We start from the raw sequence: 15,099 nt of genomic DNA, 5'->3' as shown, positions 1-15,099 counted from the left end.
TGAGGACAAGGACATGGGATATGAGGACAAGTATCTGGGAAAGAACGAAAGAAAGGAGGGGCTCCCAATCACCCAATCACTTGGACCATCGGGTCATCGAACGCGGACGTGCAAGAAACGAGGCCGTCGCTGTAAGTATCGTCCAATCCAATATCGCCGTCCAATAAGTAATCCGGAGAGACGGATAACAACTGGCTATAATCATTGATCAGACGATAGCCAGTTGCCCCGACATGATCATCAGAGCCATACCAGATGCAAGAGGATGTATGCAAGGAGAGGTTCACACAAATTATTAATGATAATTAAACGAAGTGTAAACTATGTGGTATGTTAAGGTCTCACACCCTCACGCATTATGTTCTTGATTGATTAATGTAAATTGAAACACTGAGATAAGGACTGTTCCTGAATAACTAGCCTGGATGTGTCACAACGGAAAGATTGGTGTTAATCTGGCGAGACATAAGAATTTTGCACCAAGATTGTAACTTTGTTGAATTGTCTGAATGTGTATTGCAAATTGTATGTTTACCTAGTCATACAAGTATTTGTGTGTACGTCTGGTAACATACTGCATATGTAAAGGATATAAAGGATGCATATGTTTATCACTCAGAATGTTCAGTAATATGTTGATTGTTTGTGATATATATATATATATATATATATATATATATATATATATATATATATATATGTCCTTTTGTTCATTAATAGTACATATAAGGCGTTCATCCTGATTATATATATTGTTAAATACAAGTCTAACTAGCATATAATCACTCATAGGGTTATTAACCCATGGGTGATGGCCTACCCGCCGAAGCTGTATTAATTTTTTATGTTTTTACAGGTATTTATATATACAAGAGTTGTTACAATCTTGTATTTTTGCACCCAGTAATCCTCCCCGGCCAGGATACGAACCCAGGACAAAGCGCTCGCGGAACGCCAGGAGAGCGTCTTACCACTGCACCACGGAGACTGCCAATACCCTGTTGGGTTTTAAAATACAACTGGAAAGATCATCAGGACAAATGCGGGGATCTTTGACAAACCCCCGGCTTCCTGTCCTCGCCGAGGCCACTAGTAGTAGTGGCCCTCAGGTATGTTGTTATAGATTCATATATATATTCTGCCCGAAACGCTGCGCGTACTAGTGGCTTTACAAGAATGTAATTGCTGCTATGTATCCTCACAATCCCAATGTACCTTCTTGTATATATATAAATAAATAGATAAATAAATAAATTCAGCTACTCGGAACAAGTTCCAAGTAGCACGGGCTATGGATGATCCCGTAGTGGACTTAACCTGGCACAGGAGCGGTGCTGTCCCCTCAGGTAAATTCAGGTAAATAATATAAGTCTACCCACTTATCTTATAATAATATAAGTTATATAATATAAGTTTTTGCACCCAAAAACCTGCCAGCGTCCAGTGTTGGTCGCTGGGTGACGTTTGTGTTGTGCTGGCGGGCTGCTGGTCCTATGACGCTCTCAACACCGCTCAACTTAACTTAATAACTGTATGCCTGTCAAGTAGAAGATTTTAGCTGTTAATAAGCATTATAATGTGGGTTTAAGAGTGACCAATAATTGTTATATGAACTTTACGAATTGTCTGTCCAAAATGGTGAAGAAATGTGTGTTTGTGTCTCAACTGACACATGTATTGGTCTCCCTCTGTGTGGCTTCAGCCTCATTTATCTAGCTAATGTACCCAAACTTAACCACATGGAACGTGGTAACTTTGTAACTTTGTTAAACTAGTCACTACTACTAGTAAACTACTAGAATGTAAGTTAATTCTACGCCGTGCAAATAGTACACTATACCCCATGGGTCTGTAAGCCAGTGATACAGGTTATTTTGTACCCAACGCTTTTTGAAGCCAACTTAACCTAACCTAAATAGACTATGGTTAAATACTGCACAAAACGTTTCGACAAAGCTATTTTTTTGTTTGCTTTAGATCGTACAGTATCGTTAACATTTATCTGGGTTTGGGTTTGATCACATTTGGTTAGGTTACATTGAGTAAGGTTAGGTAGGTTTTAAAATCTGAATATACCCGAGCACCAACATCTCATTAGTGGCCTTGAAGGGGACCGGAAGCCAGTGGCTTGTGTATAATGTGACTTGTATCTACATAACCTAACTGGGGTACAGTCAAATCCTAAACAAGCATTTCGACATCACGTTTTCTAGTGTTCAAATCGTGTGTGTTGTTAGGTTAGGGTGGGTTTGGTTCGATTGGCTTAGGTTAGGTTTTAGAATCTATTGGTGGCCAGTCTTTAATAATATTATTCAAAGTGATCGCCAGAAGCAGCTCTTATAATTTCACACACCTTGCACAGATTATGTATGAAAAAGACATTGTTTAATATTTTTGTTAAGTAAAGCTAAGCTATGATGGGTTAGAATGAGTTAGGTTAATTTGGGTTAGATTAAACTTGTTTAACCCTCAAAGTGTTATGTGTTGATTGTCTTTTACAAAGTGTTATCTTCATCAAAGAAAGATCAACATTTTGTTTCAAAATTTGAATACCAATGTTGCTCGTATGGTTCTAATACCCCAGTGGTGTTTGCCAGCAGTCATGACCAGCCGAGACAGCAAAATAATTTGGAGTCAGACAGGCTTCAACCTAATTACAAGGTTTTAACGGAGATAAAAATATAAATATTCACACAATACTGGCTATTTTAAAATATATTAAAATAATTTTGTCATGCAACTTTAGCATGAAAATGCTGTTCTATATAATTCTGGCTGTGCCAGTCCATATTGTCATTTGAGTTACAGTAATATAAAAGTATTTGTTACATATTTACAGAAAACTTGAAAGTTGGTCACATTTGTTTTTGATAGTTGAAAATCTGCTATAGTTAAAGACAAAACACTTTGGTGTAGCATCAGAACACAAGGTATCATAGATAATTATATTTACTGTTTTGGAGGAAAGCATTTTATTTTAATTTAATTGCCAATTTTCTTCCTTTAAAATAATTGGCACTCATTAGAGTTAATGTCACTCATATTATTAATTAATACAAACTGATTTCTGCAGCACAGTGGTCTACATCCTTTGACTCGTAACCATGGCATAAAAGTTCAATCTCCTTGATGGACATATATGCTTGAGCAACTTTCCTTTTACCTGATGCCTCTAATCACCTATCAGTAAAATAGATACCCGCAAGTTAAGTAACTATTGTGGGCTGCATCCTGGGGAGGGTCAGTAGATGACCTAAGGGAATCTCAATACGTCTGAGTTAAGAACAGTACAGACGTCCTATAACTGACAGTGGGGATTATTAAATTAGCCAAACTTTACTGTGTTAAGGGAATATATCTGTTACAGATGAGTAGCACGGACTCCAGCGAGGACCATGCCATGGCTGACACTATGCCTTCAGGAAGCAGGGGCACTATGGAGGCTGATCATTTACTCCAACGATCTCTAGCAACTTACCGATATGAGAATGCTCTCGTTAAGACAGAGTTATCAGCTACGCTAGAGAGGCATACTCGGGAAATGGAAGAACTCAAACTGAAATACGAAACTCAGGTACAGCACTGTACTATTGTACTAAAATGGGTAAACCTTTTCTCCATTGATGATTTTTTCCTTTGATCCTTCAAAAGTCATTTATAATGCTTTAAATATACAGTACTGTAGTATAAATATTTGATTAGGATTCCACATGTTATTGCTCCCTTAAGGATGATGATTTTGTCATTTCTGATAAATTAACAACATATAGTATATGCTGCTGTGTATTGTTAGTGTATTAAAAATTCAAAATACTTAATTTCTGATGCAAAGTGTAAATAAAAAATTGCCTTATCTACTATAACTCTGCTTATGGAAAAATAATACAAAAGAACTTTAATGACAACTCAATTATCAAAATGCTAAGAATGCAGAACAAACTATTCTTCAACGGCATAATTTTTCTGTAGAGTGATGGAGCAACTGGTATCATTAGATTTTGAGATAACTGTACTCACCTAATTGTGCTTGCGGGGCTTGAGCTGTGGCTCTTTGGTCCTGAAACATGGTAACATGCATATGTACTCTTCCCTAGGCTTAGCTTATTAAAACTTTGTATTCATAAATTTAAAAAAACTTGAGCAGAAGTATTTTGAGTAAGTACGTAATTATCAAAAGAAGGCATTAAGCCGGGAAGACTGTAGGAGTATTTTGAGTAGGCAGATCTCCAAAGATAATGAAATCACATTGTGTTTATTTAATAGCTGAGAGAAGCTGAAAGACAAAGAATGGCAGCTGAACGTCAACTGTCTGAAGTACAAGATGCACAAAGTGAGAAGCACAGAAAGTTGCAACAGTCCAACCTTCAGTTACAGCAAAAAATCAAGGTAATATTAGTGCCATAGTACTATGAAATCTGTGAACAAGTTCCCTGACTTTCTTTTACAGGATGAATTTTGGTTTGATCTCTAATTCCAGCTCATCTCACCTCATAGTCAAATTCTAGTTCTAGGCCAGGATTCATCAAGCATTTATGCAACCACTCATGAAACCTGTGCACCTTTCCTCAATCGTGGCAGCTTATTATACAATTTATAAGCTCTGAAGCATTATAATGTCTATAATAATAAAAACAAATGGGTTATGAAGTACAGTATTGAAGCTATTGAAGTTGCCATGATTAAGGAGAGAGATAAAATATTTGTAAGTGTTTGCCTAGATGCTTGATGAATCTTAGTCCTGGCTCCTGGTAGGCAAAGTTGGCTCTCAGAGACCTGGTGCATCTTCACGAGGCTTGGCTGGGCACTTAATTATCTCGGGAAGCTACTAAAGACCCTTCAGAAAATCTCATTTCATTTAATTTTTTATTTATACAGAAATTTGAATGAATAACTTTATCCTTTAAAGTTGTAGACATCACCTTGAGGTGCTAAAGTGTATCATTATGGCAATTAACAGGTAATGGAGGAGGAGGTAGAAGCTGGTGTTAGAGCACTTGACAAAATGGTGAAGGAGAAGACCAAAGCTGAAGAAGAGTTGCAGCAACATACACTGTCACAACAAACGACACTCCAGGCACTTAAGGTACCGTATTTCTGTTTGCTTAGTAATATGAATTACTCTACATAGTTTGGCTTTTCATTGTTGGTGATAGGAAGCATGTTAGACTTATTCTGAAAGTCATAGCAATACTAATATAATTACATTTTGTTATCGAGTCTATTAACCCATATATGGCTCGGTTAATTAAAACTCCTGCATTGAGGTGCACGTGAAAAAAATGGTTTACAAAACTAATTAACAAAAATAGCATTTGGGGATTTGAGGCCCCAGGAGGTAATCACAGACAGTGATTGGAGCCTGTTTAGAGGTTAATGCATTGCTGAAATAACTCAGCCTTACTATTGCCTATTGAAACATCATAAGACGTTTACAGTACTGTACTGTATTTATATCCAAACTTTGATAATTTTAGGAAGTTTTGTTTTTGTTATTCCTAAGGGAGAAAAAAACCAACTACGGGAAACTGTGGATAACTTGCGTGGGGAGTTGGACAAAGAGAGAACTACAGTTCAAGAGTTGACTACAACCCTTAATTCTGAAAGGCATCAGCAACAGCTTATTAAGGTATAAGAACTATGCTGACAATATATGCTTTGTACATTATTCATTTATATAATTCTTGATAAACTGTAATTTGATATGAATATTATAATTATACAATTTTACTTTTGCATTGCTATTTTAGAGTCGCTTATCTGAAGTAGAGCAACAATGCCGAGTACAGCTAACGGCTGCTCAGAATGAAGTCTCTCAGCTTCGTCACATTAAAGATCAAGAGGCAACAGCAGCTTCTAAACGTATCAATGGTAAATATTGTATTTTAAGGAAGTCTTCATAAAGTTTGTTTTAAAAACTATATAGGTAAGCATTGGTTCAGCAAGAGTTATAGGCAAGTGGAACAAACTAGTCATTTCAATAATTGTTTTCCAGATGTAGCCATATTTCAAATATGCAGACTAATTTACTTATGAAAGTAATGGTTATTTTTTTATATCATTCAGAACTAATGAATACTGTGGAAGAAGAGAAGTCAGTACTTTCCAGGGTCAAAGAGCGATTTGCAGCCAAAGAGTTGGAACTGGAAAAACGTATGACTGAAGAGAGGCAATCACATCTCTCCAGTTCGCACCAACTTGCACAACAGAACTCTCAGCTGCAGGACCAATTAAAGGTATATAGTTTATGAGGAGAAACCATTTCCTGCCATGGCTCCCCTTGGTGGCACCCTGTTTCCAGGAGCCACTGATGGTATCCACCATAAAGAAGCATTTCATTACATTCAGCACTGAATTTTTGCAGGTGCTTGATACCTTTTTGTCATTATTGTCATATAGTAGACTCCTAATTTTATACAAAGATTCTTACCTCAAGATCCTGTGTCAAACTTGATTGTGTAATTTGCTGTATGATTATTGTGAGTATATACATTAGAGTTTTGACTTTACTGTATTTTGGTATATTTTCCTCTAGACAATGTGTCAAATTAAACATATAGAATTATGTTAGGGACCTCTTGGGAAAATTTAGAATGTGTTCCAAACCTGAGAATCTTACACTATGAAAAGTATTGCTCTAGTGTTGATAAAAGCTTCTGTCCGAGAAGCCTACTCGGGTGCTTCCACTCCTCTTTGATTAACTTCCTGTTTGCTGCTTGGGTTTCTAGTGAGGCAAGCTTGGTTGGGCAGCTTCTTTCTACACTGTTGACAAGTAGATGCTGACATCTAATGATGCTTATAAGTAGCTGTCAGGTGAACTGACTTGCATGTTAGCCAGCGTACTACTCAACTGTCTGTCTTGGAAAGGGTTTGAGTATATAGATGAATTCAAATTTGAAGTCCGTGTCAAGCTGGATAGAGTATTCTCTAGTCTTCTTTTCCCCAGTATATAGATTTTAACCTCTTTTTTCACCAATTTGCTTCTACATAAATTCAACTGTTTTGTGAGACCAGATATGTACAAACCCATGCAGCCCTCTTAACTAATCGAGGTCGATGCATAGAATATGTCAATATTGTGGTACAGGTAATTTAATTCTTACTATTACGTCACATTTTTACCGCATTGCTTAATTCTGTTCAAAATTTGACATATTAGGCGAGAGGGCAAGATGGAAGCAATCTACTGTACTGGGATCAAGTGTTGAGCAGCCTGAATGTGTTTAACCTTGTTCTTTGGAAGATTAAGAGATTGCTTAAAGAAGCAATCGACTGGCTTGCTCAGACAGGAGCTCTGCCTTATGCTCAAAATCTAACTTCTGTGCCATGATAAATTGTATAATGCACTATACAGTATTATTTTTGCAAATTTTGATACTACTATATGACTACTAAAGAAATTGCATTAATTGTATGTTGTATATTGTTAATACAAATTAAAATTAGAGTACCATACATAGTTTACAAAATTATGTAATACCATTCTTCATCGTGGAACACTTCTTGCTTTTCCATGTGATCTTCAACCAAGTGCTGCTCAGTTCAGTTTTGCACAGAATCTCAAGGAACACATGTCCCTGTAGAACTAAGAGTGCTTTAATCGATTTAATATTTTTATGTTTGTATTCTTTGAAGTACTTGAAAGAAATATAATAATTATCCTTGCATACCAGCGCCACATTACTGTACATATGCATGTATATTTGTATGTATATATATAAGGAAGCTCGCATATACTTTGTATGTATATGGATTCATCATCAGCTATATGGTTAGGTGCTTGAGGCTACAGCGAAGAGTGCAGAAGAAAAGAGAGATACCAGAGAATCCAAGTTTAGAGCCGAAGTTGATCAAATGACTGAAAAGCTGCATGGTGTAGAGAAAGAGAAGGCGGTACTTGAGGCCAGGGTGGCTTCACTGGAGGGTATGGAAGGGTTACTGCGGCGAGAGAGAGAAGACTCCTCCTCTCTCCGTCAGGAACTTCTTCAGCACCAGGCTGAAGTTCAGCAACTCAAGGTTCTCAACAAGGATCTTCATCTTAATATTCAACAGCTTAACAACCAGTAAGATATATTGTGTGTTTTAGCTTAAACAATGTAAGTAGCAAAGTTTGTAGGAAGCACTGTATAATGGGCTGATCCTCAGTATCTTGATATTAGTTTGTTTCACCATTCCGTGAAGTAACAGAAACAACCGTGCCTTAGTACAAATCACGATTGTACGCAGTTTGAGGCACGGAATGAGGTAAAGGTGAATCATACAGGTTATAAAAGATGATGAGCAAGTGGTTGAATACTCACTCCAAGACTCTGATTTAATTTTGCATTCTACACACACAATAAAAAAAATGATTGGCCGAGTTCTGTTATATAATATCCTGCCCTTGGTGCCACTGAATGAGCAACCTCTACTTATGATCTAACTTTGTTCTCATCCAAACCTAACCTTCTAAGGCTTTCTGCACATTTATTCCATCTCTGTGATTTTCCATGTCTCTCTTTATTTTTTTCCTATTTGTATTTTTCCTTTAATAAATTCCTCAATCAATTCTATGAACTTGCTTTGCTAATCTAGTTGTAGTAAGTGTACATGTCATTTAAATGGTCACTCTCACTTACCATTCTGCTGCTCACGTGGCTTCTTCATTTCTTTTAGACATTGTGTTTGTTGCCAATTTTCCCTTGTCATCCTTAAAACAGTAAGTTCTAAGTGGACTGACACTAAACAGTGTATTGACCTAAAACTGCTTAACAGGGTTAGTGAAGCAAGAAGTCAGTACAGTGCAGTGAAGGAGGATGCTAAAAAAGAAAGAGAAGTTGGAGATCGGCTTCTGGCAGATCTGCGTTCTTCTCATCAAGAGGAACTTGAGCAGCGGCGTGCCAGGATCTCAACTTTAGAGACTCTACTTGCTGAAAAGAACAGAAAGCACTTAGAGGAGTCTAATCAACTGAAACAGGTAGAGTAAGGCTGCCAGTCTTTGTCCACTTAACGTTTTGAGCTAATTTCTTCAGTTTTCCCTTCTGTGGTGCTCCTTGGTAGCTCCCAATTTCTGCCTTTGTGTTTCGGTTACTCATGCCAAGTGCTTGAGTGCGAGAGGGCTTCCTTCTTCAGATTGTTGGGTGGCTCAGAGCTGCCACCTTTGGGCAGTCAGGGTAGGCATATTAGTGGAGATTATGTAGGTCAGAGAGTTGCGGTGATTGGTTGGATGTTTCCTAACAGTATCCAGTGGAAGGTTGAGAATTTTGTTTTCTTTGTTATTGGATGGTTTATATCGATAGTGAGTTGGTCTCTTACCCCCTGCTATATAGAGGGGGGACAAAACAGTTGGAAAAGTTACTTCTCCTCTGTGTCGAGAATGTCACCAGGAGTTTGGCTTGGATAATACTATTGGCATGTGTGTGCCAGCTATCAGATGCATTCTATGACATTACACATTGCAACCCATGACGTGTGTATTTCATTACATAACATTTAATTTTTTTATTTATCTTTTCAAGCTATTTTTTTATTATATAATGTATATTAAATTGAGTAGGTTGCAAACTAAAGTATGATAACTATTATTAGTTCATTAAATGCAAACATTGCATTTAATGAACTGCATTTTCTTGTGGCTAAATTATGAATACTTATGCATTCACAGAAAGTTCGTAATTATGGAAGCTTGATTAAGAAGTTGAGGTTTAAGCTGGAAATTGGCTGTAGTCCAGGTTGAGCAGCTGGAGGCCCAACGTGCAGCTCTCCAAGATAACGTTCCTGCAAATGTTTACAGGCATCTCCAAAGCCAATTACGAGACATAACTAGGAAGCACTACGAGTTTGCAGCATTTATACGGGGACTAAGTGAATTTCAATCAACATTACCAGAGGTAGGGGTGTAATAAGTTTAATTATAAACCTTTGCACACCTAATCTGTAACTTAACTCTCTCCTTAATAACAGGCGCATCTAACCACTCGTACTAGTCAGTAGAATGATGGCCTTGTGTGTTTTTGGGTTGATGTTGGATTCCCGATGGTCCAAGTGGATGGGCACCATTCCTTTCCCCACCCTCATATCCCATTACCTTGTACTCATATTACTTTCAAGTGCTGTATAATTACATTGGCTTAGTGCTCTCGCCTGATAATTACCTTACCTTAATAAGGAAGAAACTTTTTATGTATATTTACAACACAGCCAACCTGTATTTGGCCTTGCCTGAGCCTGAAATGAAATGTAAATGTTGTAGTATTTGATATAAATACAATATTATATTATTAGTTGTAGTATTATTAGCATTAACAGTGTGCATTATTTAAAATTAATGTTTATTTTTTGAAGATGGCAGAGCTGACAACATGTATAGGAGCCGTGGGCCAGAAACTGAGCGAGCTTGAAGTGGATCAGTTACATTGTCTATCAGAACTTGAGTCTTTATAGCTACACAGTGTAATGGGTCTTGTAATGAAGACCTTCAAGTGAAGTTCTTTTGAATGTGACCCTTCCCTACAAGTGGCTATAGAAAGGGTAAATTGGTTATTAATCTAAGAGATCACCATGTGCAATTGAGCCTTACAGGTCTTCAATGCAATTATTTATTTTTTTTACCTTGTGCACTACAATATAGAACTTTTAAATACTTTTTTCTTGCACACCATGATGTAGTATTTTTAAATACTTTTTTTTTTCCTCTTTATGTACCACAGTATAGGACCTTTCAATAGCTTAGTAGTTAAAGTTAATCACTACTTCTAGTCATTTATGTTGTCTTTCTAGATTTCATAATTTATTTATTTTATATATACCTAATTATTAATAGGTATTCCCAGTAGAGATATCTTATTGTTTTGTTTTTCCTACAAAGTTTTCTAGGGATATGTTAAGAATGTCTCATAGTACAGACTTCAAAAAGTACAACTCTTATGTATGGTCATAACCTTCTTTTCGTTATTAGGCAAGGGGGGGAAAATGGCAAGTCTCTGAGGTAGAATATTCTACACCTGTGCTTCTGTTGGACTAGATCATGATAACCAGGGAATGGTGATCCGAAGACGATGAGTTACACCAGTCACCATCTTGTCCAACATATTATGAATATGTGAACAAAATGGGTAGACTCTTATCTGTTGTGGCATTGTATGCCTGCCATAGCTTCTATGCCTTTTCGGGATTTGGGTATGGCTTCTCTTCTGGCTAGCAGGATTTAGAGCTAAAAGGTTTCCACATTCGTGGGGTGTCAGATGTGCTAGCATATGGTCTTACTCAGTTTTGTTCCATTATGACAGCACGGGAGCTGGACAAGGCCACCATCAATTGCAGACAGTGTGGTTCTAATGCAGTATTAGCATTTTTAAAGAATATTTGATAATATTGTTTGTATCAGCCAGGTAACTGCTGTTACCTAGCAGTAAATAAGTACCTGGGAGTTAGACAGCTGCTATGGGCTGCTTCCTGGGGGTGGAGGCCTGGTCGAGGACCGGGCCGTGGGGACACTAAGCCCCGAAATCATCTCAAGAGAACCTCAAGACCATAAAATATGCCAGTCTAGGGACTGGGGATACTTTTCACAATCAGCTTACATAGCCTTCCCGGTTTGGTGCCTTCTTTTGATAATTACTTACTTACTTTCACAATCAGCTGCACTGAAAAGTAATTGCAGTAGTTTTAAAATCCTATCATTAATTTAAATAATAGCATAGTTATTTGAAAGCCTCTTGAAGCTGGTTTTAAATTAATACTATATTCTAAGACAAAAAATTGACTTATTCTAATGAGTTAATTATTTGTTTTTTCAAATGATAAATATATTTGATGGTTTCCAAACTGATGTTGCTAATTCAAGTACAGTAATTAGATAGTTATTTTGAAGCTCTTTGAAGTTGCTTTTAGGTCATAGATATACAGTATATTAAGGAAAATTATTTTTATGAAGTGTGTAATAATTTAATTTATTAAAAAAATTGTGTTTATTTGATTGTTTCTAAACTATTCTATCAAAGTACAAATTCTATTTCTAGTATGAGGGCATCATGGGGGAGCAAAAGACATTAGATTAATGCAGATAATTGCATATTATCTTTAATGTCATTAATTTATTAGGACTATTGGTCCCTACAAGGCAGCTCCAATTGATATCCATTCAAACTCTTTCATATATATGTCTAACCTATGCTTGAAACTGCAGAAAGCCTATTGACTCATGTGGCAGCTCCTATTTATGTTTACCCAAACTAATTCATGTATAGTATGTCTAACCAATACTTGAAACTGTAGATGTCCTGTTGGCTCATATGAGAGAGAGATCCTATTTATATCCACCCAAACTCGTTAATATACCTGTATATGTCTAACCTACGCTAAAACAATCCAGTGATTCCCGTGTCTATTATGTTACCCGGTAATTATTTTCATAAATCTACAACCGTTTCTGAATTAACATTTACCCAGGTCTTTCCTGAATCTAAACTCATGCAGTTTATATCCATTGTTTCCATGTTATATTTTGTGTTGATATATTTGAAACCTTTTTATATCCTCTTTCATCCCCTTACTCTTCATCTATCCAGAGAATATAAAATAAACTTAGGCCTGTGTGTGTTATGAATATGTGAATATCTTGTAGTAGGATTATTGTCCAAATGTTGCATTATATACAAGCCCCTTTACCATCCAGTATGCACATATTGTACTTGCAGCTAAGTGCTAGCAGCCACAGTACTGTTCGTGCATGATAATCCAAATTATATCGGGCCCACCCCTATTTGAATTAGCCAGACATTCGAGTTTGGCAAATTTTTACTTGGAAAGTCAAAAAATTAAAAATTTTAATGTGTTCCGGTTTTTGTTTGCTCGGTTGTTCTTAGAAATCTCGATAACTTAAGTTTTTATTCACGTTGAGTAGTCAAAAACTTGAAATCAAATTTGCAGTATTTACCTGAATTTACCCGAGGGCCACTAATACCAGTAGCCTCAACGAGGACTGGAAGCCGGCGGCTTGTCTAAGGTCCATCCATTTGCTCTGATGAAGTACTGTATTTGAATTATTTAAAGATTCGAGTTATCGCATTTGAATTGTCAAGCTTTTACAGTATTTTTCTTGAGATCTTTCAGAGCTTAATATGTTTGTGCTTTTTTTTTTTTTTTTACAGTAACACCAAGAGAAAAGTCACTCCTGCTCACAGATATATCAATTGTTGTACTCCTGTACTATGTAAATACTCAGAATAAACTAAGAGACATACATTGAAGGGTGACAACAACCAGTAAATTTACAATGTACACACATAGAGAAGACATTATAATGGACCCTTACATATCACAGGAGGTGTCCTCCGGGAAAGTATCTTGTTATAACAAAGTTGATATTTTAATGGGGAACACTTGCGGCTTTTGCCACATGCTATAGTACTGTACTGTATTATCAAATGATTTATAATTTTCCTAGTGTGAACTCTTGCCTCTATTTCACACGAACAGTAATTAGAATTGTTAATACCATAATGAAAAAAATTCTTTTAGATGCTGGAAACACCCCATCTCTGCTTGCCCCCCCTAAAAGGTGATGGTTTGACAGATGTAGGTACAGTACATGTGTTTGTGTATCTTTTTAATCTTTATATAGATAGGAATTGTTCATTAGAACTGTTCAGTATTTGATGAAATTCAAAATTTAATTAATCAATGCTTGTGTATAGTACTTACAATTACTGTGTACAGTACTGTATTTTCTGGCTCATAATTTATTGTATTTTGTTAAGAAATGTTTTAGTATGTTTCATCATACATTAATTGAAAGTGATTTTCAAGTAGTTTTGTAGGTGAAAATGTATGGTTTTGTGCATGTAAATACAATATATAATTGGTTGGTGGTGGACCAAAAACATGGCAAATATGGTAGCTTAATCTACCATGCCCCACTGGCCACAATATCCAAGAGCAAAGCCAATTCAATGTTAAATCAACATTAGTCACATTGATTCAACGTTGAACCGATGCCTACGCTTGGATATTGGGCCCATTGGGGCGGAAATATATTTTTATATCCTATTTTTGTGTATAAAAAGGTTTATACAATTAAGTGTGCAGTAGTAAGGCACTTAAGGTGTTAGTAAATTTTATCTGAAATTCAGTCTTTAATTTATTTAATATATTTAAGATAATTGAAGTCCATATAGTTAGTAACATGGGTGACTAAACTTTTGGCCAAAATTGAGGAAGCTGCAGTTGCAATTCAATCTTTTCACTTATAAACAGTTCTAACACACCTTATTTTCACTTTGTATCTCATCTTTTGTGTCCCACTAATGGCAAATAATTAGTTCCTGTCTACTGTAATGATTCCAGGTCACTTGAAAATGAGCCTTGGGCGTACACCACATTATTGCTTATCAGAAGTGGTAGATGGTATAAGAGGAATCGTGCTATTACTTATCAGTAATAAATAATTTCCTTTCAAATAATTTGAAGTTCAACAACAAATGGAACTACACAGCAGACGGAAGGCCATTCACTGGGGGCCTTGTGGCTGAGTGGATAGTGCTCGGGAGTCGTAGTCCTAAGGCCCCAAGTTCGATTCCTGGTCAAGGCAGAAACAAATGGGCAGTTTTTCATCCAGATGCTCCTGTTCACCTAGAAGTAAATAGGTATCTGGGAGTTAGACAACTGCAATGGGCTGCTTCCTGGGGATGTGATTGCATGTGTTAGAGTGAGATATATGTTGTAGACATAATAGAGGAAAAATAGATTGGTTAAAAAGGTGGGGCCAAAATGCTAATAGATCGATTCTGCAGACACAAATAGTAAATATTGGTTACATTGTGAGTGACAGTAGACAGGGAAGGCCATCCAGTGGTCTTCTGGGGTCTGACGACTGAGTGGACAGTGCTCGGGATTCGTAGTCTTAAGGGTCCGGGTTTGATCCCCGGCGGCGGCGGAAACAAATGGGAAGAGTTACTTTCACCCTGATCCCCCTGCTCACCTAGCAGTAAATAAGTACCTGGAAGTTAGACAGCTGCTACGGGCTGCTTCCTGGAGAGGGAAGGGGGGGTGAAAAAAGTTGAGAGGCGGGCCCAAAGAGCCAGAGCTCAAACCCTGCAAGCACAACTAGGTGAGTACTAATTA

General features: G+C 36.9%; 1 protein-coding gene across 1 annotated transcript; it reads left to right on the top strand.

The window, feature by feature from the left end:
* The first annotated feature begins 1,457 nt into the window (after positions 1–1,457).
* LOC123769942 (centrosomal protein of 83 kDa) lies at positions 1,458–14,103 on the top strand. The gene is given in 12 exon segments (XM_045761420.2): positions 1,458–1,531; positions 3,368–3,574; positions 4,264–4,386; positions 4,958–5,083; positions 5,501–5,626; positions 5,748–5,868; positions 6,064–6,233; positions 7,774–8,060; positions 8,752–8,953; positions 9,641–9,697; positions 9,699–9,866; positions 10,321–14,103. Coding segments are annotated over 11 exon segments (1,686 nt in total). The 5' UTR covers positions 1,458–1,531; the 3' UTR covers positions 10,420–14,103.
* Positions 14,104–15,099: the final 996 nt, after the last annotated feature.

This window comes from Procambarus clarkii, chromosome 45 (assembly GCF_040958095.1).
Source record: "Procambarus clarkii isolate CNS0578487 chromosome 45, FALCON_Pclarkii_2.0, whole genome shotgun sequence".
NCBI lineage: Eukaryota > Metazoa > Arthropoda > Malacostraca > Decapoda > Cambaridae > Procambarus > Procambarus clarkii.
The sequence above is the reverse complement of the archived record's forward strand: the minus strand, read 5'-3'. Positions and strand labels throughout refer to the sequence as shown.